This window comes from Lepidochelys olivacea (genome assembly GCF_965140295.1).
Source record: "Lepidochelys olivacea isolate rLepOli2 genome assembly, chromosome: 21".
Taxonomy (NCBI): Eukaryota; Metazoa; Chordata; order Testudines; family Cheloniidae; genus Lepidochelys; species Lepidochelys olivacea.
In genome coordinates this window covers 16,639,684-16,663,047 of record NC_140431.1, presented here as the reverse complement: position 1 = coordinate 16,663,047, position 23,364 = coordinate 16,639,684, and the positions used below count along the sequence as shown (strand labels likewise).

General features: G+C 55.4%; 1 protein-coding gene across 9 annotated transcripts; it reads left to right on the top strand.

Annotated features, from left to right (window-relative positions):
- Nucleotides 1–195: 195 nt before the first annotated feature.
- On the top strand, nt 196–23,364 carry PSRC1 (proline and serine rich coiled-coil 1). 9 transcript variants are annotated; one of them, XM_084611131.1, is made up of 8 exons: nt 196–279; nt 12,721–12,914; nt 14,489–14,647; nt 14,787–14,844; nt 15,559–16,099; nt 17,484–17,637; nt 19,042–19,311; nt 20,013–23,364. In XM_084611131.1, exons 5-8 carry the CDS (start codon nt 15,617–15,619, stop codon nt 20,093–20,095), a joined length of 990 nt encoding a protein of 329 aa, XP_084467257.1. In that variant the 5' UTR covers nt 196–279; nt 12,721–12,914; nt 14,489–14,647; nt 14,787–14,844; nt 15,559–15,616; the 3' UTR covers nt 20,096–23,364. The 9 variants fall into 9 exon arrangements, with proteins under 9 accessions (XP_084467257.1, XP_084467256.1, XP_084467255.1 ...); XM_084611130.1 differs by having other exon boundaries at nt 12,721–12,926; XM_084611129.1 differs by having other exon boundaries at nt 12,721–13,180.

The window sequence follows — 23,364 nt, the reverse complement described above, 5'->3', positions numbered from 1 at the left end:
GGAACAGCAGCGTGTTACGCACTTCCTGTGTCACAGCCAAACCGCTCCCTCCTCTCTTAGGGCGGGGGCGCCGGGTTCCTGACCCGCTTGGGGCCGAGGGGCCAATGAACGCTCGGGTCTGAAACAGGCTGGGGCGGGGCCACCAATCAGCGGGCTGGGCGGTAACGTTGTTATTGTGACGTCCAGGAGGGAGAATTCGAATTTAGCCACGCCCCCTCCATGCCGCGACTCGGCTCGGCTGCGGACGGTGCGAAGGGGGGAAGCGGCGCCGGGGAGCGGGTGAGCTGCGCCGCCTCCTGCGGAGCCGTAGGGGTGCAGGGTGGGGCGCTGGGCTGGGGGGGCTCGGGGGTAGGGGACTGGGCTGGGGGGGCGGGGCTTGGAGGGCTGGGGCGGTGCTGGGCTGGGGGGGCTCGGGGGTAGGGAGTTGGGGGGTGCTGGGGGGCTGGGCTGGCGGGGCTTGGGGGTAGGGGCCTGGGGCTGGGGGGCTGAGCTGGTGGGGCTCTGGTAGGGGACTGGGCTTGGGGGTCTGGGCGGTGCGGGGGGGCGGGGCTTGGAGGGCTGGGGGGGCGGGGCTGGTCTGGGGGGGCTGGGTGGTGCGGGGGGCGGGGCTTGGAGGGCTGGGGGGGCGGGGCTGGTCTGGGGGGCTGGGTGGTGCTGGGGGGCTGAGCTGGTGGGGCTCGGGGGTAGGGCACTGGGCTTGGGGGGCTGGGCGGTGTGGGGGGGTGCGGGTTGGGGGGTTGGGGGGCTGGGCTGGGTGGTGCTGGGGGGCTGGGATTGAGGGTGGGGATTGGGGCAGGGACTAGAGTCACTCTCATCATCCACCAGTGGTGGGCGAGACCCCCCAGGAGGGTTGCGATGACCCACCAGGGGTCCTGGTTAAAACCCAGCCAAGGGACTTGGCCTCCCTGTCGGCCCTTTAGCTTTGCAGGGCGTTGCCCGCAGAGGAGCGGAGCCAGCCCTGGCGAGAGGGGCTGTTGTTACTCAGTTAATTTGTGTTTCGGTTATTCTGTTACGGGGGGGCCATGTTGTATCAGTAGGAGGTCAGGCCCTTAGGCTCAGCAGTAGCTCGCTCCTAGCTTTGGATGCTGGAACTTGTTGGAGATGGGCAGAGTTGGCCTCTGTTCTTCCAAATGTGCGGGGAGATGTTTGACTTGCCCCTGGGTTTCAATGTCCGTGTACCCAAGCCTGGCACCTCTTGGGCATTTGATGCATGCCAGGCCCGTGCTGTCCAATGTCTTCTATTTCTGGCTCTGTTTGGGTGGAGAGATCACAGTCTTGGTCATGGCTGAGCTTATACAGCTCTGGGCGGGGCGTTGGGATCCCCAGGGTGCAACCTGGAACTGGGGTCGTGCTGTGCCCCCTTAACTCTCCAGCCACAACTGTCTTTCACATTGCTTTGCTAGTGGCAAGCAGCAAACCCCTCCAGGCGCTGTGATCACTCAGCACAGCCGCATGTTGAGCCCCCACCCAGCTAGATTGCATGAATGCTCCCAGAGCGACTCGCAAATCACACAAAGAAAGGCACCAGCCAGTTCCCCTCAGCTCCTGAGCCTTACACCCCAGAGCTGTACCCTCTTGCCCTGGTCATAAGCCTGGCCAGTGTAAGTTTGTTACCCAGTCTGCCCCTCCCTCAATGTGGAGAGGTCTTGCACTAGTCTTTGTAACCTGAGCTGAGATTTCCCAAGCACTTCAACCAAAACACCCTGTTTTTGGTAAAATATAAAACAGATTTATTAACTACAGAAAGATGGATTGTAAGTGATTATAAGTGGGAGGCATAAAAGGTCAGAGATAGTTACCTTAAGAAAATAAAAGATAAGTGCACAATCTAAATCTTAAACCTTATTACACTAGGCAGCATTTAGATCAAGCAGTTTTCTTACCCACTGGATGTTACAGTTCTTAATACATGGGCCTCTCCCTTAAGCCTGGAGCAGTCTCGTCAGATGAAGTGTTTGTCTTCTCAGTGTTCTTGTTGCTTCCAGCGTAGGTGGGGGAGGAGAAAGGCCAAGGCACGATGTCTCTGTCCCTTATTTTATACCCTCAGTCCATGTGCCTGGAATATACTAGCCCAGACATGTCCTGGTGGGCTTTGTTGAGTCACAGGGTTGAGCAGTCCACTTGCTGTGGTCTTGTGCAACTGTTGTTGAATTATAAATCCCTTATTTACAATTCCCCTGCTGATTAATGGTTGTTGAACACCCTCCTCTGGGCGGGGATCACCTCCTTCGTATACCTCTAGCAAACTTGCAGCATATTTCAGTATCAACCGTACAGCAAAATCTCAGAACTTGATGCACCCAACGATATATGAACTTGATACATACTAACAATATATGTATTTTGACAGAACAATGGGTTTTAGCAGATCATGACCTTTCATACGATATCCTGCTTGATGTGCTTTGTATGAAATATATTAAAGTTATATGATAGGGGAATATGGGGGTTCCAGGGTGCTGCTTTGAGGTACAGAGTGCCATAGTTGGACCCTACTCCTTCTTTTCAGTCATCCTGTTACCAGTTGCCCTCTGTGCAGATGCTTTGGAAGTAGTAGGGCATGACTGAGAGTATTAGCAGACAATGGGGCTGCACAGTTGCTCCTGTGAGCGCACGTCATCCCTTTGCAGACAGCAGCAGCCCCTAGGCCCAGCGTAGCTGTGTCCTAGACCTGGCTTATGGTAAACACTTAGGTTGACGTAGCTACAGTGCTCAAGGGTGTGGAAAATCCATCCCCCTGAGCATTGTAGTTACAGTGACCTAACCCCCTGGTGTAGATACAGCTAGGTCGATGGAGGAATGCTTGTCAGAGGCAAGAAGTTTTGTGAGATCCTTTTGTTTCCTACTCTTTGTTTCCTATCTTTTAACCAGTTACTGATCCATGGGAGAACCTTCCCTCTTATCCCATGACTGTTCACTTTGCTTAAGAGCCTGTGGTGAGGGACCGTGTCAAAGGCTTTCTGAAAGTCCAAGTATACTATAGTCTCTGGATGTCCATGTGCTTGTTGACACCCCAAAAGTATCGTAATAGATTGGTGAGGCAGGATTTTCTTTTACAAAAGCCATGTTTATTCTTCCCCAACAAATGGTGTTCATCTATGTGTCTGTCAGTTCTGGTCTTTACTATGGTTTCAACCAATTTTCCTGGTACTGAAGTTAGGCTTATTGGCCTGTAATTGCCAGGATCACCTTAGCTGTCTTCCAGTCATCTGATACAGAGGCAAATGTAAGCGATCAGTAGTGTACTACGGTTAATAGTTCTGTAGCTTCAGAACTCTTGGGTGAATACCATCCTGGTGACTTATTACTAAGGCTATGTTTTAGTCACAGGTATTTTTAGTAAAAGTCATGGATAGATCATGGGCAGTAAACAAAAATTCACAGCTTGTGACCTGTCCGTGACTTGTACTATATACACTTGACTAAATCATGGGCAGGGTGGCACCTCAGGGACTGCCGTGGGTGCTCTGGAGGGGGGTGACTCGGAGTGCTCTTTGGTGGGGGGGAGGGTGCCTTGGGGACTGCTGCAGGTGCCGTGGGGCAGAGGGGCTGGTCCTGGGCTGGTGGGGGGGGAAGGGGGAAGGTGTGTGTGTTGGGCGGGGGGGAAGCAGGGCAGCCCTAGACTGCTGCTGCTATTTGCGGGGCAGGGGGGCCCAAGACTGCCCCAGCAGCAGCCAGAGTGGCTGACTCCAGGACTGCCCAAGCCTCTCCAGTGGTCCTGGGGTCAGTCGCACCGGCCACTGCAGAAGTCATGGAGGTCCCGGAAAATCATAGAATCCATGACCTCCAGCTCTGTGACAGCCTTACTTATTACTATTTAATATATCAATTTGTTCCAAACCTGCCTCTATTGACTCCTCAATCTGGGACAATTCCTGACATTTGTCACCTAAAAAGGATGGCTCAGGTGTGGAACCTCCCTCACATCCTCAGCCGTGACAACCGATGCAAAAAATTCATTTTGCTTCTCTGCAAAGGCCTTATTTTCCTGGCATGCTTCTTTAGCAGCTCGAGCGTTCAGTGCCCCCGCTCATTGTGGGCCAGCTGTCTGGTTTGATGCACTTTAAAAAAAATGGCTGTTAGTTTTTGAGTCTTTTGCTAGTTGATCTTCAAATTCTTTTTTGGCCGGCCTAAGTACAGCTTTACGCGTGGCAGAGTCTATGCTTCTCTCTGTTTCCCTCAGTAGGATTTGACTTCCGATTTTGAAAGGAGGCCTCTCTGTGTCGAACCACCTATTTTACTTTCCTGTTTAGCGATGGTGGCTTTTTTTTTTTTTTTTTTTGTGGTCCTCTTACTGTTTGTGTGTTTGGGGTATACATTTAGTTTGGGCCTCCATTACGGTGTTTTTAAATGGTCTCCATGCAGCTTGCAGGCATTTCACCCAAGTATCTCCTCTTAGTTGTCTCTTTTCCATGCTGAAAAATCCCAGTCTTATTCATCTCTCCTCATATGGAAGCTGTTCCATGCCCCTAATCTTTTTTGTTGCCCTTTTCTGAACCTTTTCCAATTCCAGTATATCTTTTCTGAGATAGGGCAACCCTATCTGCACAGTGTTCAAGGTGTGGGTGTGCCATGGGTTTATACAGAGGCGATATGGTATTTTCTATCTTATCTGTCCCTTTCCTAAGGGTTCCCAACTTTCCGTTTGCCCAAAGAGGCAGTCGGAAAAGCTAAGTAGATGCAGACACAGATCTCCTGAGAAGGTGGCGCTTGGTTGGACAATGTATGGACTCCATCTAGGGGCTAGAGCACTGGGCTGGGACTCAGGAGACTTGGGTCTGTTCCCAGTTCAACCACTGCCCTGCTGGGTGACCCTGGGCAAGACACTTTACATCTCCGTGCCTCAGTTTTCCCATCTGTAAAGTACTGATCACCTTGGTAAAGTGTTTTGAGATCTGCTGATGAAAAGTGCTAGATAAGAGCTAGATGTTCCTGTTCTATATCATCTTCTAGCCAAGGATTTTTCTACAACCTTTAATGAAATTAGCCTCATCACACCTTATCAAATAGTTGCATATTATTATCCCTGAGGAAACTGAGGCACTGAGCAGTGACATGACCTTCCCAGGGTCAAACATGGAGTCGGCTGCAGAAATAGGAAGACTTTTTTTTTTATTTCTTTTTAAACTCTATATTTTTAACTAGATCAGTGACATTTTTTGGCAATTAAAAATAATAATCAAGAAGCCCTATTTTTTTCCCTTATTTGAAGAATTGTGTTTGCAGATGCTAAATGGGGTGACTTCCCAACTATCCACTCCAGCCATAAATCCAGGCTTTTTATTCTGACTCTCACAAATCAGGTGCATCTTATGCTGCCTGTCCAGAGGGCATCTGCTCCTCCTGCCCATTAGCAGCCAGCCAGGAGCTGCTTGGGAGGCTGTTGGAAATGGGCTAACCCAGAGGAGCACTGGAAATCCAATGTAGTAAGATGCAGCAAATGATGGAGAAAAAATTCTTGTGTGAGTGAAGCTGGCGTGTCTTGCCCGAGGGAGGGATAAATGTTTTATCCCTTTTTAGGAAGGGAATCTCTCACTTGTCAAAGACTTAAGCTGACTTGTAAAGAGAGAGATTTGTATCAAGAAGGAGAAGGGGCATGAAAGAACAGAAAGCCAGCTAAGGGAGTAACTGCTTTTCATGGTTCCTTAAGTGGAAATATTGAGCTTTGAAATGATGGGGGATAACTGAGCTCAAACGCACGGACCGGAATGATTGTGTGGAGAGAGGCTGTTCCCACAGCACACGAGCTTTTGAGAGGTAGATACACTAGTGCTGGCAGCCGGAAGGGCAATAAGTGTCCGTAAATTATAATTGCCTCAGATTTGTGTCCAAAAGCGTATTGTGCAAACGCTGCACCACGTCAGGGTAGGCTAAGCCATGATTTACCCCACCTCCTTCAAACTGCAGCTCTAACACAGTTCTGCTTTGAGATCAGAGCTTGCTAGTGGTTAGAAATCAATGGGAGATAGGTGCCTAAATACCTTGATACATTTGTGGAGCTGGGCCTAAGCCCACAAGGCAGGATCTTTATTGATTGCGGTGAATGAGACCAAGCGGATAGACTGATTGTCAGAGCCGCGGTGACAGTTGCACCGCTGGTCATTATCTGAGGCCATCAACACCATGTGACGTCAGTGGTGGGAGATTTTCAAGGCCTGATCCTAGGCAGTGCTCAGCACCATCCCTCAGCTCCCTTGGACGCTGATGGGAGTCGCTGGTGCTCTGAAGCTCTCGGCATCATGCTCTACCCGCAAAAGCCATTCAATTAACAGAGCTGGTATTCAAAGTGTGACTGCACTTCAGACCGCTGTGCCTGGTCTAGAGGAGTGAGCTCAGGTAGGGCTTGCAAAATCCACTGTGTGGTGGTGACTAGACATCTGGCCTTGGTAAGCTGAGGGTAGAGGCACCAAGGGGTCATTGATTTGTATGGGATTTAATTTTTTTTTTTTTTTTTAAAGAAACCCCTAAGCTTCTATCCCCTCTGCTGGCAGAGAACCTTGTGACCAGGCCCCAGGGCAGCGCTGTCTGCCTGAGGCCTGATCTGCCCTGCTACGTTAGGTTGATGCAAGGCGATATACATCTGTGCACGTGTCTCCTCTCAAATTTGTCTCCGGCCAACATAAGCAACTCAGTAACACCACCTCCTGGAATGGCTTTGAGCCAGGGTCGCCCTTCTGAGCCGTAGGGCAAGTGTAGATGCTGTGCGACCTGTCGGCCTGAACAGTCCTCCAGCAGCTGTCCCACAATGCCCCATTTCCTGATCACAATTATGAGCTGCACCTCGCTGAGACCAGAAGGCCCCCGCCCCTCTTAGAACAACCTGCCTATTTTTGAAAGGCCTTTTCCTGGTTGCCTGGCTTGGTGAGTAACCCAGCAGCTTCTCCTGGCCCTGTGCGGTGCTCAGGCTCTGCAGTGACAGCTGTGGACCAGCCGGAGACGCAGCCGGAGACCTCTCTGAGCAGATTACACGGGTACAACTGGAACCCACAGCAGTGCTGTGTGAAAGCCAAGGAACCACCCAGCTGTACTACAAGGCCAGGCAGCAGGTGCTCATTCTGGTGCTGAGCCACACACCTGCTGCTTTTACAACCAGCCACCTGCTTGGCAGAGACCCCACCAGCATCCTGCTCACCAGTATGGATACCTCAGAGGAGCCGGAGACACAGATCCCTGCCATGAACAGCGTGGTGGAGGAGGAGAGGGCAGATGTGGCCAGGGACTCCAGCCATGCTGCGAGTCAGGATCTGTTTGAGGTTCCTCCACAGTCTAGCCAGTCCCGCAGGCTGAGCGCGGATGAGCCTCATGAAGGGGAAGGGACTTTGCATGTCTGTGTGCATGGATTTTCCCTAACAATCTTTAAATGTAAAGAGGGGGCCTAGCCCATCCCCGAATGAACAAGACAAAGCTATCTACTTTCGTTGGTTTGCTCGTAGGAGAAATACAGAAGTAGAGGTAGCACTCCCCTGTTGTTTGGGGGGAGGGGGCGGGGGGGTAGGCAGAGCACTTGATGCGCATAGGGGTGTCCCTATATCCTCCAGAGAGACCTTAATGAAACTTGCATGGAGAGACTTTGTAATCCTCTCCCAAAGATTTCTAGGGCTGGCGGCCTCCCCTCTGCATTAGGACACTTTCCCATGCCAATCTGGGATGAGATCAGCTGGCACCGTGCAGTAAACAGGCTAATGGCATGCAGGCCTGGGCAGCTTTGGGACTCCAGGAGCAGCTGTGTCACCCTTTTAGGCCTTGCTGGAGCCCTAAGCATAATTAACAGCGTGAACCAGAATAGGCCTGGCATTGTCAGAATAGTAACCCACTGGATGTCAGCTCACCACGTAAGCACCTTCCTGTCTGGAGAGTAGCTATGTAAACACATCCCCCCCCCGTAGGAGAATGGATAAGGATGTTTTGTTCAAACTAGCAGGTACGAGGGTTAGGGGGGTCGCTAACTACATCTTGAGTGTAATAGGTAACTTGTTTGGATCAGTGGCTAAAAGAAGCAGTCACAGGAGGGGTATCTTTGTGCTGGTCTAGGGGACAGAATCCTGGGGTGCTGTTTGAACCACTACCATTGCCGTGGGCCGACATGCGTTGGTGTACCCGGAGCACCTGTGGCGAACTAGAACTGTGCTTCGTTGGCTGTAAACCTGCCCTAGCGTTTTTGCTGCTGACCCGAGTCTGGGCCTTTCTTTATGAGTGACTTGGAGGTCTGCCGAGTCAGTGAGCTGCGTCCTCTGTGTGTGCAGCTCACACCGGAGCGCCAAGGGCCGCAGCCTCAACCCTCAGCAGTGAGTTATCAGGCAAAATCCACCCGCACTTGTGGAAACCAGCACCAGCATGCAACGCCATTGCCTGAAACTCACGCCCGTGGAATCAGAGCTACAATTCCTTCCCCTCACCCTGCTGGGCAACACTCACCATGACTGGGGCTGGAGAGCAGGGCTGTGCCGAGGCTCTCCAAGTGTTTATAAGAATAAGAGATGAGAGTTACAAAACTTGTTTTTCCCTTTCCGGTGTCACTGTAAATCCAGTGTCATCCCCCGTCCCCCCTATCAGCACCTGCTGCTATTGCAGCCTTGAAGGGTGCCCCATCCACTCCCACAGATCCCCTGACCCTGTTGAGCAGAAAGAGGACTGGGGGGGGGACACGTTGTGCAAATCCTGCATGCCGGTGCTGCATTGTCCTGTGACTAAAGGGCCTGGAGAAGGAAAGAGGAGACAGGAGAGAGGCTCAGGACAAGGAGAGGGAGGTGCACTGGGACGTAATGGGTCTTCACAGGCAGCAAACCCAAATGTAGCTGACCCGTGTTGACCTTCAGGTCCAAAAATCCGCCTCACCACCCTTTGCAGTCCTTGGAGCGCTCCACAGTAGCAGTTCCCTACATCCCCTAACGCACCCCATGGCATCCCAGGCTGCAGTCCTGCCTCTGTCATTCCATGCCATGGGACAGCAAGGAAAACCACAGCTCCACGTGCACTGACCTGTGAGAACCACCGCTGGTGTACACGTAGCCACAACAGACTACGCCTGAGCACTGAAGCGGACAGAAATGTTTGCCGTCTTTCCAGTTGCAGAGTCCCCTCTTGTTACTTTGTTTAAAGTTTGTCTTGCTTTCCTGCTGGTTTTTGATGCACACTGTTTGTTGTCACTCAAATTGCTATTTTTAGAGAATAAAATTCTTTTCGTTCACAGCGGACTGCCTGGCGGTACTCCAAGCGCGCGGTACTTGTAAGTGTGCTTCAAGCACTACACTCTTCCAACAGCACCCCAACCTCCAGGCCCTGAGAACGATCGAGCACAGAACACTTCTGTGACTGGCCCTCCTTCAACGGTACAGCTCCACACTGAGCGCTTGCAATGGTCCTTATGTCTGACTGTTCAGAGTCAGCAGACGGACTCCCAGATCGCATGCAGCCCCAGCAGGCCTGTCCCTGAGATCTCCTGCAGTGAGTCAACAGCACCAGCAGCCCTTCTGCTGACCCAAAGCCCTGGCGACAGTCCTCCTGCACCAGCTGAGCTGGTAGCTGAATCTTTCCCTGGTGCTGCTGAGGTGGCTAGTGTGCAGCTTCCTCTAAGCAGGGGGGTAGGCTGGGTTCCCCAGAGTTGCTATTGGCATTTCAATACCACCACTGGTAATCTGTTGGTCCGGAAAGGAAGTCCATACATTCAGCTTTCTGAACAGTCCTGTGTTCTTAAAGATGCAAGCGTCATGCATAGTCCCTGACCAGCCCACAGAGCTGTCAGAAGTGTCCATGGTGATCCACCCCAGCTCGCGTGACCATAGAAAAGTAGCCCTTTCTGTTGACATACTGTTGGCCACCTATTGCCCCATCCCCTATGTCCTGAACATTGCCAAAAGTCCCTGTCCTGCATAGCAGGAGACCATTAATGGCCCTGCACAGTTGCAGGACAACAGCCCTTACTGTGTATTTTCCACATCCCAAATGATTTCTCAGTGACTCGTAGCAGTCTGGCATTGCCTGCTTCCAGATCGCCACTCGCTTTGCAGCTGTCAGTGCAGCCTTCGTTCTGGTGCCCTTGCGCTGGAGGGCTGGGCAGAGTGCCCCACAGATCCAGGAGTGCGGGGGCCCGGGGCCTCTGAAAGTCCTGCAGCCACTGCTCATTGTCCCAAGCGTGCATTACGATGAATGCCGTCCGTTAGTGCCTGCTTCTCGGGCCCAGAAGCAGTACTCCCCTGTCTGCAGCTGCTCCGTGAATGTCCCCAACAGCCTTGATCTGATTTGCATTATAGCCCTTAGCAAAGTGCCCTCAGAGAAGCCCTTGTGTTGCCTGTTAATCACAGGAATGTTGTGCGCCCTGTGTGTGCAGCGTCCGTGAGAACGGGGCAGAGCTGGGTGGGCTCCGTGCTTCTGGCAGAGGCTGCAGGCGCCAACAAGTGCTGCATGGGGTTTTTACAAAGTGCCAACCTGTGCGGGGCTACGGATGGCGTATGGGGCTAGAGAATGTTGCCTGCTGGGAACCTGACCCTGGGCTCCCGCTGATCCCGGGGCTAGTCATCTCTGTCCCGCAGCGCCTGGTGCATGGTGTCGTGACGCAAGCGCTCCTGGCGAGTATACAGCGCCAACGCAAGCGGCCAAGTGTGTGCACAGGCTTCGGCAGCTGTATGCTGAGACGTGCTTCACTCAGTTTGTAGCGCGGCCGTGTGAGCACCGGGAACCGTGACAAGGATCAAGTCACTTTCACTTCTTCCACCCGTCAGCCGCAGGGCGCCAGGGAGGCTGAGATGTACCAGAGTCCTACTCAGAGGATGGTAGAGGAGATGCAGCGTTCAGCACCCTGGAGGGAACTGGGGTGAGCTGTACCCACCCCTCGTTAGGGGACCTCCCACCATGTTTCTTAATGCCTCTGGTTTTCAGGGTTACTCCTGTGACGATAGGTGTCTGAGCTCAGGGTCAGGGGTTCTGGAGTCGGTGCCCTGCTCTGCCACTGACTCACTGTTTAGCCTTGGGAAAATTGCTCCCCCCAAGCCGACCTGATAGGCTGAAAGGGTTAGTCAGTTTTTGTCCAGGGCTGTGAATCTGTGCAGTGAGAGGCAGGATTGCCCAGTGGTTAGGACGCTCCCCTGGGACTTGGGGCATCTGCATCCAATTCCCTGCCCTGCAACAGACTGCCTATGGGACCTGGGGCAAGTCCTTTAGCCTCCGTGGGCCTCTGTGCAATGGTGCTACCAGCCCTGCCCTGCCTCCTGGGAGCGTTGGAAGGGGCAATATGCTGTGACTGTGAACTACTCAGCGGCTGGGGGCTGGTGGATATCGGCGAGGTAAAAGGAAGGGTTGTGGAGGCGCTAAGTGTCAGCAGAGAGAAAACATCCCAGTTTGCTCAGCTTGTGTCTGTTTGCCAAGGCCAGGAGCATTGTGGATATTTCAAATCAATGCTGCGATGCTCTGCCCGATTTACTTACGGGAAATCGGTGCTGCCAGCCTGACCTGAGTGAGCAGGAACAACGAGCAGCATGGGGGTGGCCTGCGGATGAATGAGCACCTAAAGAGCTCCGCTTCCAGTTTCGGGAGGCTTGTCGGCAGACGTGGGACTCAAACGCTTCTGGGAGGGGGAGTTGCCCCTGCTTATTTTTGTGCTTTTTCAAGTGATTTTCTCTCCTCTGTTGCTGTTTGAGGGCTCCCACAACTGCAGGGGAAACTGATTTACGCAGGGTAGCAACTCCATGCCCGTGAGAACTGTCCGATTGTTCGTGTCTGTAAACGTCTGCAGGGCCTGCCCAGAGGAACGATGATGCACGCGCAGGGCTGGCAAATGCCCAAGCTGGAAAAAACAGAGACAAATGGTTATGTTTAAGCTCCCTAGTAAGGGGTCCTCTTGCCACAGTGGCAGGTGAGGAATGTTCCTGATTGAAGTGATGGCTCATTTGAGAGTGTTCTTTTGACCACAGCATCTCCCAGGATCTTGCTGTATCTCTGCCCACTGGCTGTGAGTTTTCAGGTGGATATGTGTAACGGCTTGGAAGCTGTTACTGCTGATCCAAAATGACCAGCCTGTGGTTGCAATACAGATGCCCCTGTGGCCAGTTAAACCCCCCTTATGGGATGTCTTCTGATATACTGGGATTTCACTGAGCCCACCTGCTGCACTAGCCTGGGCTCTATCTCCCTGTTTTGCTGAATCAGGCTCTCTGGCCGCACACACACACAGGTAGGGAGCACTAGCTGTAGAATCACACAGAAGCTGCAAACAGCTCTATGTGAGATAAGTGCTGGGCAATTTCCCAGCTGAACCAAGTGCAGCTTCCCTCTGGAAAGTACACCCAAGATGATGATGTCTTGCGCTGTATAGAAAGATCTGCACAGCGCAAGCTCATAAAAATTCACCGTTTCCCTCAATGTGAAGAGAGATACGCACAGCTTCTTGCCCCCCCAGTTATAAATTGCACAAACTTTTGTCTTTTGGGGGGGGGAGGATTTAGCATCTCTGAACGACAAAAGTTTTGTCACTCAATTGCCAGTGTACACACCCATTGTAATTGTTACATAGTCAATATTCCTAACTTCAGATACAGAAATGATCCGGGCACACAAATTGGATAATTGCATTCAGGAAATCATAACCTTTCCAATGAGACTTTACAAGACCCATCTTGCATATTCACATCATAACCATATTTCTATGAAGAATATGGGGTGTAAGACCTTGCTGTTTGCATAGGGTGGGGTAGATCTAATGCACCCTTTCGCGTGTTTCTCTTTCAGATAGTCCCTGGTCCAGCTCAGTGCTCCCTAGAAAGATGGAGATGGCAGAAGAAGAAGGTAGGGGCTGGAACGTGACTGACAGAGTGGGTTTGGCCTGGTTTTAGATTCGTTGCTGTGCAGAGAAACTCCGGTAACTTATTCCTGCTGCGGTTCGCCAGGCGACTGCTCCATTGGAGGGAGCTTTTAGCATGTTGGTAAATCTGGAGGTGACTCGTTTGCTTCATTTGGTTTTGATCCCCCCGCTAGCCCCCTAACACGACTCTCTCCAGCTGCAAGCGTGTCTGCAATCTCATCATGGCTGTCCTTGTACCCAGAAAGGGGCAGGCCCGGCCCGGTAACCTGACTGAGGGGCAGTTTGGGGCTGCCTGAGAGACTCAGGACAAACATGAGTGGCACCAAACTGAGAGAACAGGCTACTGGGAAATCAGATTGATGGGCAGCTTTGATTTAAAACCTCAAGGTATGTGAGGGTCCCCTGACAGCGACCAACTCTGGGATCACTGTGCAGCACTACTGCACACTACCAGCCAAGGTGTCATGATTCTGGGCTTGATCCTGGTCTCTCCTCAGTGGAATGCTATTGCCTTTGATACCATCGCTCCTGGTTTACACTGGTGCAAGTGGGAGCAGAATCAGGGTCCTGCGGAAAGCGGGGTTCAGTTCCCAGCTCTGCACAGACAAGTCACCGAGGGCTGGTGGTGTAATTGTAGGGGGTCCTGACCCAAAAAGGAGTTGTGTGGGGGAGAGGGTGGGGGAGTCACAAGGTAATTGTAGGGTGGGTTGCAGTTCTGCTACCCTCGCTTCTGCAGCGTCTTCAGAGCTGGACAGCCAGAGGGCGGCAGCTGCCCCCTCCCTGTCCTCTACCTTGACTCCAAGATCTTTCTTGAGCGCTGACATCATTTTGAACGTAGACCTGGGATTCTGGTTTCCGATCTGCATTGCTTTGTATTTAACAACACTGGATTTCATTGGCCATTTTGTTTTCCAGCCATCCAGTTTAGTGAGAGCCTAAGTTCCCCCTAAGCCGTGCGGCCATGCAGCAGCCTATGAAGCGTTGCTCAGGCTGCGGCAGGGAGAGGTGCCCCTCCCCTGACGCCAACCCAGCTCTGGGCCTGCTGCAGCTGGGGCAGAGGCACCCAAACCCAGCCAGGTGTCCCAACCCCGGCCTGGATCTGTGCGGCTGGGTGAGAGGCGCCTATCCCGCGGCCCCAGCCCAGGTGCAGCTGCTGGGGGAGAGAGCGGGGAGGGCCTCTCTTCCTGCCGTAGCCCCGGGTCAGCCTGCACCCCAAACCCCTCATCCCCAGCCCCACCCTGGAGCCCACACCCCCGCCGCAGCCCTCACCCCCCTGCATCCCAACCCTCTGCCTGAGCCCCTCATCCCCAGCCCTGAGCCCCCTCCCACACTTCGAACCCCTTGGCCCCACCCCCGCCACATGGATTTGGTTATGCGCACCAATATGGAGGTGATGTGTCCCATGTCACCGCCATAGTGGTGCACATAACAAAATTCATTCCACACACGGACATAAATTAGAGGGAACACTGGTGAGAGCCCTTTGTAACTCTTCGCTGTCAGCTTTAAACTAGCAATTTTGTATCATCTGCAAATTTTGCCACCTCATTGTTTATGCCTTTTTCCAGATCATTTATGAATATGTTGAATAGGACTGGTCCCAGAGCAGACCCCTGGGGGACACCACTATTCACCTCTCTCCATTCTGAAAACTGACCATGTATTCCTACCCTTTGTTTCCTATCTTTTAACCAGTTACCTATCCATGAGAGGACCTTCCCTCTTATCCCATGACAGCTGACTTTGCTTAAGAGCCTTTGGTGAGGGACCTTGTCAAAGGCTTTCTGAAAATACAAGTACCCCGGAACCCCTTGTCCATGTTTGTTGACCTCCTCAAAGAATTCTAGTAGATTGGTGAGACATGATTTCCCTTTACTGAAACCACGTTGACTCTTCCCCCAACATATTGTGTTCATCTTGTGTCTGATAATTCAGCTCTTTACTATAGTTTCAACCAATTACCAATGAATAATGGATCAATATTTCTTTCCAGATATAAAATTTATCACCGATGAGAAGTTTGACTTTGGTCTGTCTTCTCCTTCAGACAGGTAAGATTGAAGGGCCAGAACCTCAGCTGGTGTCGGGCAACCTGGCAGTGAAGCCAACAGCTGAATTACACCAGCTGAGGGTCTGGCCCAATATCCATTTCCCTTAAAGGTTTCTGTCGTTGTGTGCACTGAAGGGCCCTCCCAGGTTTCTGATCACGCCGATGGTGTGGCGTGAAAGCCTTCTGGGAGGGCAGAGCTCTGTGACGCATTAGTCCATGTCCCTCCCGCCTCACTCCGCGCTGGCAGGTGTTGGGCCTTGTGGCTCTGGGAACCTGCGACGGGAGGAGCGAGAAAACCAGGCTTGTGGTGCTTCAGCCTTAACTTGCCAAAAAAGCTAGGTCCAGCCCCGCGGATCATTCAGCCACAAGCATCCCTCTGGGCCGGCTGCTCCCGGGCGCGGAGCCTGTTAACGCAGAAGCAGGCCTCCTGTCTTCAGGGGGCCAGTCGTGGCCAACAGTTGCTGGATGAGGCCCTTGAGTGGTAGATCTGGTTGGCCTCTGCAGAGCCGTAAACATGCCAGGTCAGACACATACGAAGGGCAGGGCAAATCCCTCCCCAAGGCGGGTCAGCCAGGTTCTGACTGACTCAGTTAGTAACCAAGGTGCAGCTGGAAAGACAAAATACTTCCCTGCCTCTGGCTGTAGCATGAGCCATGTGGAGCTGGGCACTCTCTGCTCCATCCAGGCTCTGGTAACCGTGGCTTTGCCCCCACAGCCGGGAGGAGGAGGTCCAGCATGTCGAGAGGGGCGTGGCACAGGGGCTCGACCTGAACATGCAGGAGAGGGAGGACACGGGCCGGAGCAGAGAGTGCCTGGCCCGCTGGAGCCCACTGAGTGCTGAGAAGCTGGAGGAGATCGTGAAGGAGGCCAACTGGCTGGCCGTGCAGCTGGAGAGGTGCAGCCTGCGGGAGAAGGAGAATGCCAGGGCCGGGCTGCTGGGAGACACAGCGCTGGGCCCAGCGGGGGAGCCCCTTGTGTCCATGCGGCTCCCGCACAAGGAGCGGGCGAGTCCCCGGAGCCCCCGGCGCGAGACCTTTGTGGTGAAGAACAGCCCCGTCAGGGCGCTGCTGCCCACCGTGGAGCCAGGGACGCTCCTCCCCCCGGGGAAAAGCCCCTCGCCATGTGCCAGAGCAGCACCGACTCCCCCCCGCCTCCGACACAAGCTGGGCAGCTGCTCCGCTGGCAGCGAACGGCTCCGTAAGAAATCCACCCCCAGCAAGGGCCCCGCTCTGTCTCCCACAAAGAGAACCGAGAAGGTAGATGGGCCCCTGAGAGGGGGAGGTGCTGGGGGGCCTGCGCGGGGCTCTATCTTCCATGGCCAGCTCTGGCAGGGGTTAGTCTGGAATCCAGCCTCCTGCCCCCCCTCCCTCTTTCCTGCCAGAAGGGGGAAGGAGCATTCTCCCCTATCCACCACGAACCACCTGATCTGCTGCTCTGTGTCTGGGTCCGGTGCTGCTCTGGTGCTGCCCAGCGCTCCTGCCAGGACCCAATGCTTGTAAATTTCTCTGCTGCCCAGGTTCCCAGTAGCAGCCATGAAACTGACCAGAGGGGTCTACTTTCAGAGGGCAGGTGCCTGCAAAGAGCTTTGAGCAGCAGCGCCGGCCCGTCTGTCTGCAGACTCAGGCAGGCAGCGCTGCACCCAGGTCATGTGAGGGAGGTTTGGCCTTCCAAGCATAAGATCAAGAAACTCTGGTTCAACAAACGAAAATTTGAATTCTGCCTAAACAATTGGCTTTGGCCTAGCCCTTTCTGGAGGGAGAGCTCCCGTTTGCCCGTGGCAAGTCACAACTTTCCCGCTGTGCAAACTGCTGTCAGCTTTCCCTCCTGTAAAGTGGAACCAGCCCCCCAGCATGAAACGTTCACTTCTCGGTGTCCTCAGGTTGGGGTGCCCCCTGCTGGCCCTGGGGCATCCCATGCAGGAGCTGGGCTCGTGGCAGAGCCTCTGGGGGACCTGTTTGAATGGTGCAGGCAGCAGGTGCTAACGCGCAGGGACCCGTGTGGGGCATCGGGTGTGGGCTCTCCTGAGGCCCTGGGCTCACATCGCTGCTGGGCTGTCGGGATTCCCAAGCTGAGTGGGGCTGGGCCAGGTCAGCACAGGGGTGCGGGACCTCTCAGGAGCACCGAGGGGCTGCAGGAAGGTGGATTCTGGCGTCTGAGTCAGTGTGAGGCTAGAGGGCGCTGTGCTGCGGGGGGGGCTCAGTAGGGGCGCTCTCTCCTATGCCCCTAAGGGACGCAGCTCAGTGGGAGGCTATCTCCCCTTGCAGTCAGCGCTGACCCAATGCCCCAGCCTGGTGCCAGGGGCCCTGTGCTGCTACACGGGGCTGTCGTTCAGATGGGATCTAACCTGCAGCCTGGCGCCAGGAGCGGGACCTCCAGCACCCCGCACAGATGGCAGCGGGGGACGCTTGTCGTTGTGTGCTGCCTCCTGACCTCCCACAGAGCTACAGCTGCAGACCGTACTCTCCCTCCCCCGTCTGCTGCGGAGCCTTGTCCTGCACCCCCCCGGGGGCCGCCCGACCCCAGGTTATTGCTCTGTCAGTGTGAAGACTCGGGCTCCGGTCAGGGAGAGGCAGGTGTGCTGATCTCCGCTGTACAGTGCGGCCCAGGCTTCACCTCCCTTTATCCCTCTTGCCGCACTAGCTGAGCCTCCAGGACCGGCCGCCCAGCTGTGCATCACCTGCCCGGGGAAGGAGAGAACCAATGGGCCCCAGGCCATCTCCCTCCCAGCCCCGCCCTGCCCAAGAGCCCTCGACACCCCGCAGGAGAGCGGAGCCCCTCCAGGAAGCAAGTGCAGGTAACCGGGCTTGCGAGCAGACTGCTGAGCATGGGGGTCGGGGGCTGATCCTGCTCGCTTCACCTCATCTGTGGGGGGGATCCAGGGGTCTGCATCCCCTGTGTGCCACCAAGCCCTGCACCGTACAGCCCGTAGTGGGCACTGGGGGCAGCGTGGCCCCACGCAGAGGAGCAGGGGCTGCTCCTCCCAGGTTCAGCTGTAGCCCATCGGCTGTGCTGCCCGTCTCCTTGTGGGGGAGGATTCGGGATCCCAGTGTGTAGACGTCCCAGGCAGCATGTGTCCCCGAATGGCCCCCATGCTGGATCTGTGCCGTGTGTTTGCAGGTCCCTGTTGCTGCCCCTGCCAGAGCCGGCCTTAGGGTGTCTCGGCCCTTCCTGCACGCAGGGTCCCCGGGAATCCACTCCCACCCTTGGGCGGCCCTTCTCCTCCAGCAGGGAGGCAGCGCCCCCTAGTGCCCTGCTCTGGGAGGGGCCTCCCTCCAGTGCGGAGAAGAAAACGAAATGGGTTTTTATGCCTGGAAAATAATTGTCATGCCAAGCGGGGTGGGCTGGCTGGCACCGGGCTGCCCTCCACCATGGGCCAGCTCCAGAGGAGCGCTGCTGAGCCATCAGAGCCAGGAACAAGCCTGCACTTCCCAGGAACCAGCCATCAAATCAAGTCCCTCCAGCAGCCCAAAGAGTCAGCCCCAGATGTCGCCCCGGTCTTGAGTCAGCCACAGCACTTTGTGCTGGCAGTTGTTGGCAACCACATTTCGTGGCTCGGAGACAGCCAGGGCCAGATGTGAGGATCCGTCGGGTGCTGGGCCTTGAAGTGCTGTGGCTCGTGGCTGCAGAGGTGGGAAGGGGGTGCAGAATCGGACCCCAATCACTGTCACCTGCAGCCGCTGGCGAGATTGGCTGCTGCCTGGAGTGGGAGCTGAGGGAGGGCAAGGGAAGATGGGGATTGCAGCAGTGGAATCAGTACAAACATGTTCAGACCCGTAAAGTCCCCCTGGCTCCTCCGGCAGTGATCTGCACACAGCGATGTCTGGCCCAGGAGCGGGATCGGAGGGTGTGGGGGGAGTCCAGGGCCAGGCTCGGGCTTTAAAAGCCAGTCAGCATCCACGACTGCAAGCAGGGGCAGTAACAGTGGGGCCCCAGGTGATGGGGGCTATTGACAGAGCCCTGAGGGACGGCGAGCAGGGTGGGGAGGGGTAATCTCCCTGAGCGAGATTGAGCAGGGGGGAGGGGTAGCAGCAGGGCCCTCCAGTGACTGGGGGTTGAGGGGGTGGCAGAGCCCCTGAGGGACTGCGAGTGGAGGTGGGAGTAAGAGCCCCCCCACCCAAGGAAAGGGGAGCGGGGGGCTCTCTTGGGACCTGCCTGAATACAGCCCCATCAGCTCCTGCTTTCCTTTCTGACCCGTCAGGTCAGGCTAAGGCCTTCAGGGGCGATGCTCCCCAGCTCCCAGCCAGCGCCAGGCCTGCCCCCGGTGCACCCGCCCACCAGACCCAGGCCAGGAGTATGGCTGCCCCTGTGCCCACGAGTCGCCGCCTGGTGCCCAGCAGCATCCCCAAGCTGGCCAGCCGCGTCATCGTCCTGAGCAGGGCTGCCGTGCCCGGGAGGCCCAGCCAGCCGCAGCCCGCAGGCCGTGGCTCAGCTGGCAGGAGAGTGCTGCCGAGCGCAGCCGGACGGAGAGGTGAGAGCTCCGGCGGGTGCAAGAATAGCACGTTGCTCGCCCCGGGGTGGGGGCTGGGACAGACCCACGGGGAGCTCCCATGTCCTGCTTGCACTGGGCCTGAGCGGGGCAAGACTCTGCATTAGCAGGGGGCAAGGCAGCCCTTCCCTGGGCAATTAGTACCTCCCCCATAGACGCCACCGAGCAGTGCCTGCCGCCGAGCCAGCCCGGCTATGCCCGGCCTAGCCCAACGCCGCGCCCCCCCGCTCGAGCAGGGCCGTATCCCCTAGTCCTGCTTTGACTGTTGGGAGCTGGAGCCGCTTGCAGAGTATGAACGGGGGGGTGGCCTGCCCTGACCCCTGGGGTCCTGCCCCAGGCTGGAGCTTTCTGGGTGCACACAGCTCTAGCTGGGCTGCCCCTCCCCCCAGGACAATGGAAGCGTCTGTGTCTCTGCATTGTTACAATGGTCTAAGCGGGCGGCTCGTGCCCTGATGCCCAGAGGATGCTGTTCGGTGGCACCTGGAGCTGGATCTCCATCTCCAAGCAGTGACGCTGCCTGCCTGTTACTGCCAGGTTTGCCAGAACCTATTCTCTCACCTAGCCCAGGCCATCTGGTGCTGGATGAGAGATCTCGGCAGCCTCCTGTATCCTTGTGCCCTTGAGGCTCAGATGCTCCAGCTGGGCTGGGCTGCGCTTCCTGCTGACTTTCCCTTTGCCCGCAGGCCCCGGCCCTCAGCGGACGGCCCCTCCAGGAAGCAGGCTGCAGCCACCCCGGGAGGTGACCTTGCCCAGGTCTCCGAGGTAAAGCTCTCCCACTGTGTGGTGTGTGAGCCGTATGGGAGCAGAGCTGCAGATCAGAGCAACCCCTGCGAGCTGTTTGCCCCAGGGCTGGCGCCGTCTGCAGGTTTCCTACGTAACTGCACGGACGCTTCAGGAGCAAGGCTGCCCCTGTCGGTGAGAGCAGCATCCTTGGTTACCAGCCACCTCCTGTGGCAGGAGCTGTCCGTCTTGCCCTGTGTGCTCTGCAGCCCATCAGTGGCCGTCTTGTACATTAACCCCACAGCCACTTGTCCTCCCCGCAGGCCTGGGGCTGTTCCCTGCACTAAGGGCCCAGCACCCCAGTTGGGCCAGGTTTGCAGCAGGGCTCCGCATGGTGGGTGCTGAGCTCTCTAGAAAACCTGGATCCATATCGTTCCAGCACATGGGCTTTGGTCTTTAATCCTTCTCCACCCGGCCATCTGCACCCATTGATGGATGTCTGACACCCGCAAGCCCACGCGGCCTGCCTCACGCGGCTTCCTGCCGTGACGCTGGGCTGTGATAAAACGGTTTGAGACCAGACTCAGCCAAGACCCCGATCCTCCTCATGCTGGCAGAACTGGACTGACCCTTCACCTGCCCGCAGGGCATCTGTTAGCAGCACATGTCAGCTTGGAGGACACGGGAAAACTCATGGCCGCCACCTGCTAGGCGGGCAGCCTGAACTCCCCGGTTTTGAGCCTCTGCTCGGGGCGGGGGGTGGTCATGGTTAGTTTTACTTTGTTTTTTAGTTCGAGGAGGGGGAAATGCTGAGCTTGCGTGGTGCATGTGGACTGAGCAGGTTGCTGGACCGTACCGGCTGCGCCTGATCTCACGTGGCAGCTGCATCCCTACGTATTCAGGGGTTGTAGACAGTGGGCCAGGAAACGGGGCTTCCCTGGAAAATCAAACTCCAAAATAGTTTGATTCTGAAATGCTGCCACGGTGCCTTGTGGGAGTTTTAGTTTGGGTGCCTTGTGTCCCCATTGTCCTCTAAAGGTTGGGCTCTCTGGTCAGACTACATTTCCCATGGTGCACCATGGAAAGGGGAGGCAGTGCCTTATGGGAATTGTAGTTTGGGTGCCTCACACTCCTAATCTCTGTGTGCCAGGCTCCCTGATTGGATTCTGTCCAGGGGCAGCGAGTTGTATGGGCCTGTGGTGCCCAGGCTCGAGCAATATTCAGGGCCTGGGGGCCAGGTTCCACCAACGTTTGGGGCCGGGTCTCACCCCTCCCATCTCCAAACTCCCTCCCAGAGGCTGCACCCCTCACCCCCTCCTACACCCCCAGCCCAGAGCCTGCACCCAGCACCCAAACTCCCTCCCAGAGCCTTAGGCAGGTGGGGGGTGGAGTTGGGGGTGGTTCTGGGTACCACAACCGTTTCTACAAACCTGCTACCCCTGATTACGTCTCCATTACATGCTCTGGCCCTTCATTTGCCATCATGTATGGCCTCCTCTCACCAAGAGGGGAGACCATGGTGGGAAATGTCTCAAAAAGCTAGATTACAATTGGAAAAGGTTCAGAAAAGGGCAACTAAAATGATTAGGGGCATGGAACAGCTGTGTGAGGAGAGATGAATAAGACTGGGACTGTACAGCTTGGAACAGAGACGGCTAAGGGGGGATACAGTAGAGGGCTATAAAATCATGACTGGGGTGGAGAAAGTGACTAGGGAAGTGTTATTTACTCCTTGTCATAACACAAGAACCAGGGGTTACCCAGTGAAATGAATAGGCAGTAGGTTTAAAACAAACACAAGGAAGTATTTCTTCACACAATGCACAGTCAACCTGTGGAACTCTTTGCCAGACGATGTTGTGAAGGCCAAGACTATAAGGGGGTTTGAAAATAAGTTCCTGGAGGATCGGTCCATCAATGGCTATTAGCCAGGCTGGGCAGGGATGGTGTCCCTAGCCTCTGTTTGCCAGAAGCTGGGAATGGGCGACAGGATGGATCACGTGATGGTTCCCTGTTCTGTTCATTCCCTCCGGGGTGCCTGGCGCTGGCCACTGTGGGCAGACGGGACAGGGGCCTGGATGGACCCTTGGTCTGACCCCGTCTGGCCGCTCTCATGGTCTTAGCCCTGCCAGGGAGCCCAAGCAATAGAGGAGACCAGGTGCATGAGGCCCTGCGACTGCATTTCAGAATCAGAATATTTAGTTTTGGGGTGAGTTTTTCAACAAAAACTGGAAAATTTATTTGGAAATTAGACACTTCACCCCAAATTCCTGTAGCTGAAAACTCGAGTGTCTGACAACATTGTTTTTGGCGGACAGAGGAGCGGGCTCTGGGCAGCTGGCCCTGGCGGGCAGCTTAGGCCCACAAATGAGCTGGGTTTCCAGGGCTGCCTTTGCTCCCGCTGTGGGCTCCTTCCTCTGAGCACGTCTCCACGATTGCAGTGGGGCTGGATCATCCTTCCCGCCCCAAGGGCCTTGTTCCCTTTACGTTACATTGCACGGGCATAAAGGTCCCAGCGGGGGGATGAAAATCCAGCGGGCGGCAGAATCTGGCCCCAGGTCATTGTTATTTTTACCAACCCAGCAAAACGTGTGTGTGTGTGTGTGTGTGAAACAAATCTGTGAAAGCTGGGCCAGATCCTCAGCTGGTGTAAACTGGTGTCTCTCCATCAGCTGCAGTAGCTACCTCCATTCCCTCTATTGTAACGTTAACCCTTCCCCCTCCAGCACTCCCACCATGTGCCATGAAGCTGACCCGCAACCCGTCAGCCTACCTTCAGCCTGAGCAAAGAACCCCACTGGGGTCACGTGCTTTGGGCTCCTTCCCCCGTCCCCAGATGGCAGCACAGCTGGGAATGTCCCTTTGCTCTGCTCTGGATTCTTGGGGGGGGACTAGGATCTTGTGTTAGACAAGACCCTCTTGGGCGGCGCAGCAGCACCCCCCAGGCTCTGTAAGTGGGGCCTGAGCCTCGGAGAGGCCCCAGAAGGTAGTATCTGAGCCGAAAGCAGCTGTTCTTGGGAGCCAGCTGGAGCCACCTGGGGCCCGATCTTCAGAGGGGCTGCAGGTTCCCAGCGGTTCAGATAATCTCCCCTTTCCCCTCCCCCATGCTTCAGGTGGGTCTGCAAAAGCTGGCCTTGGTGTGGTACTGAAATGCTGTGAACTGAGCCCCGTGGGGCAGCTGGACCCAGCTCCCTGGCATTAGTGTTGTTAAGAGGAGCTGTTTTTGTACTCTGTTTGTGGGCATTGAAACACGAACCCTTGCCGGAGGGGTCGGCTCTGTACCCGACTCTCTCTCATACACTATTTTTAAACAAA

What these genes read in the sequence shown, in the direction of transcription:
- PSRC1 (XM_084611124.1), top strand. Translation starts at nt 13,153, where the DNA reads ATGGGCAGCTTTGATTTAAAACCTCAAG. An exon ending in CTGTCTTCTCCTTCAGACAG is followed by an intron (nt 14,845 to 15,558) that starts GTAAGATTGAAG and finishes TTGCCCCCACAG; the next exon opens with CCGGGAGGAGGAGGTCCAGC. An exon ending in CCACAAAGAGAACCGAGAAG is followed by an intron (nt 16,100 to 17,483) that starts GTAGATGGGCCC and finishes TTGCCGCACTAG; the next exon opens with CTGAGCCTCCAGGACCGGCC.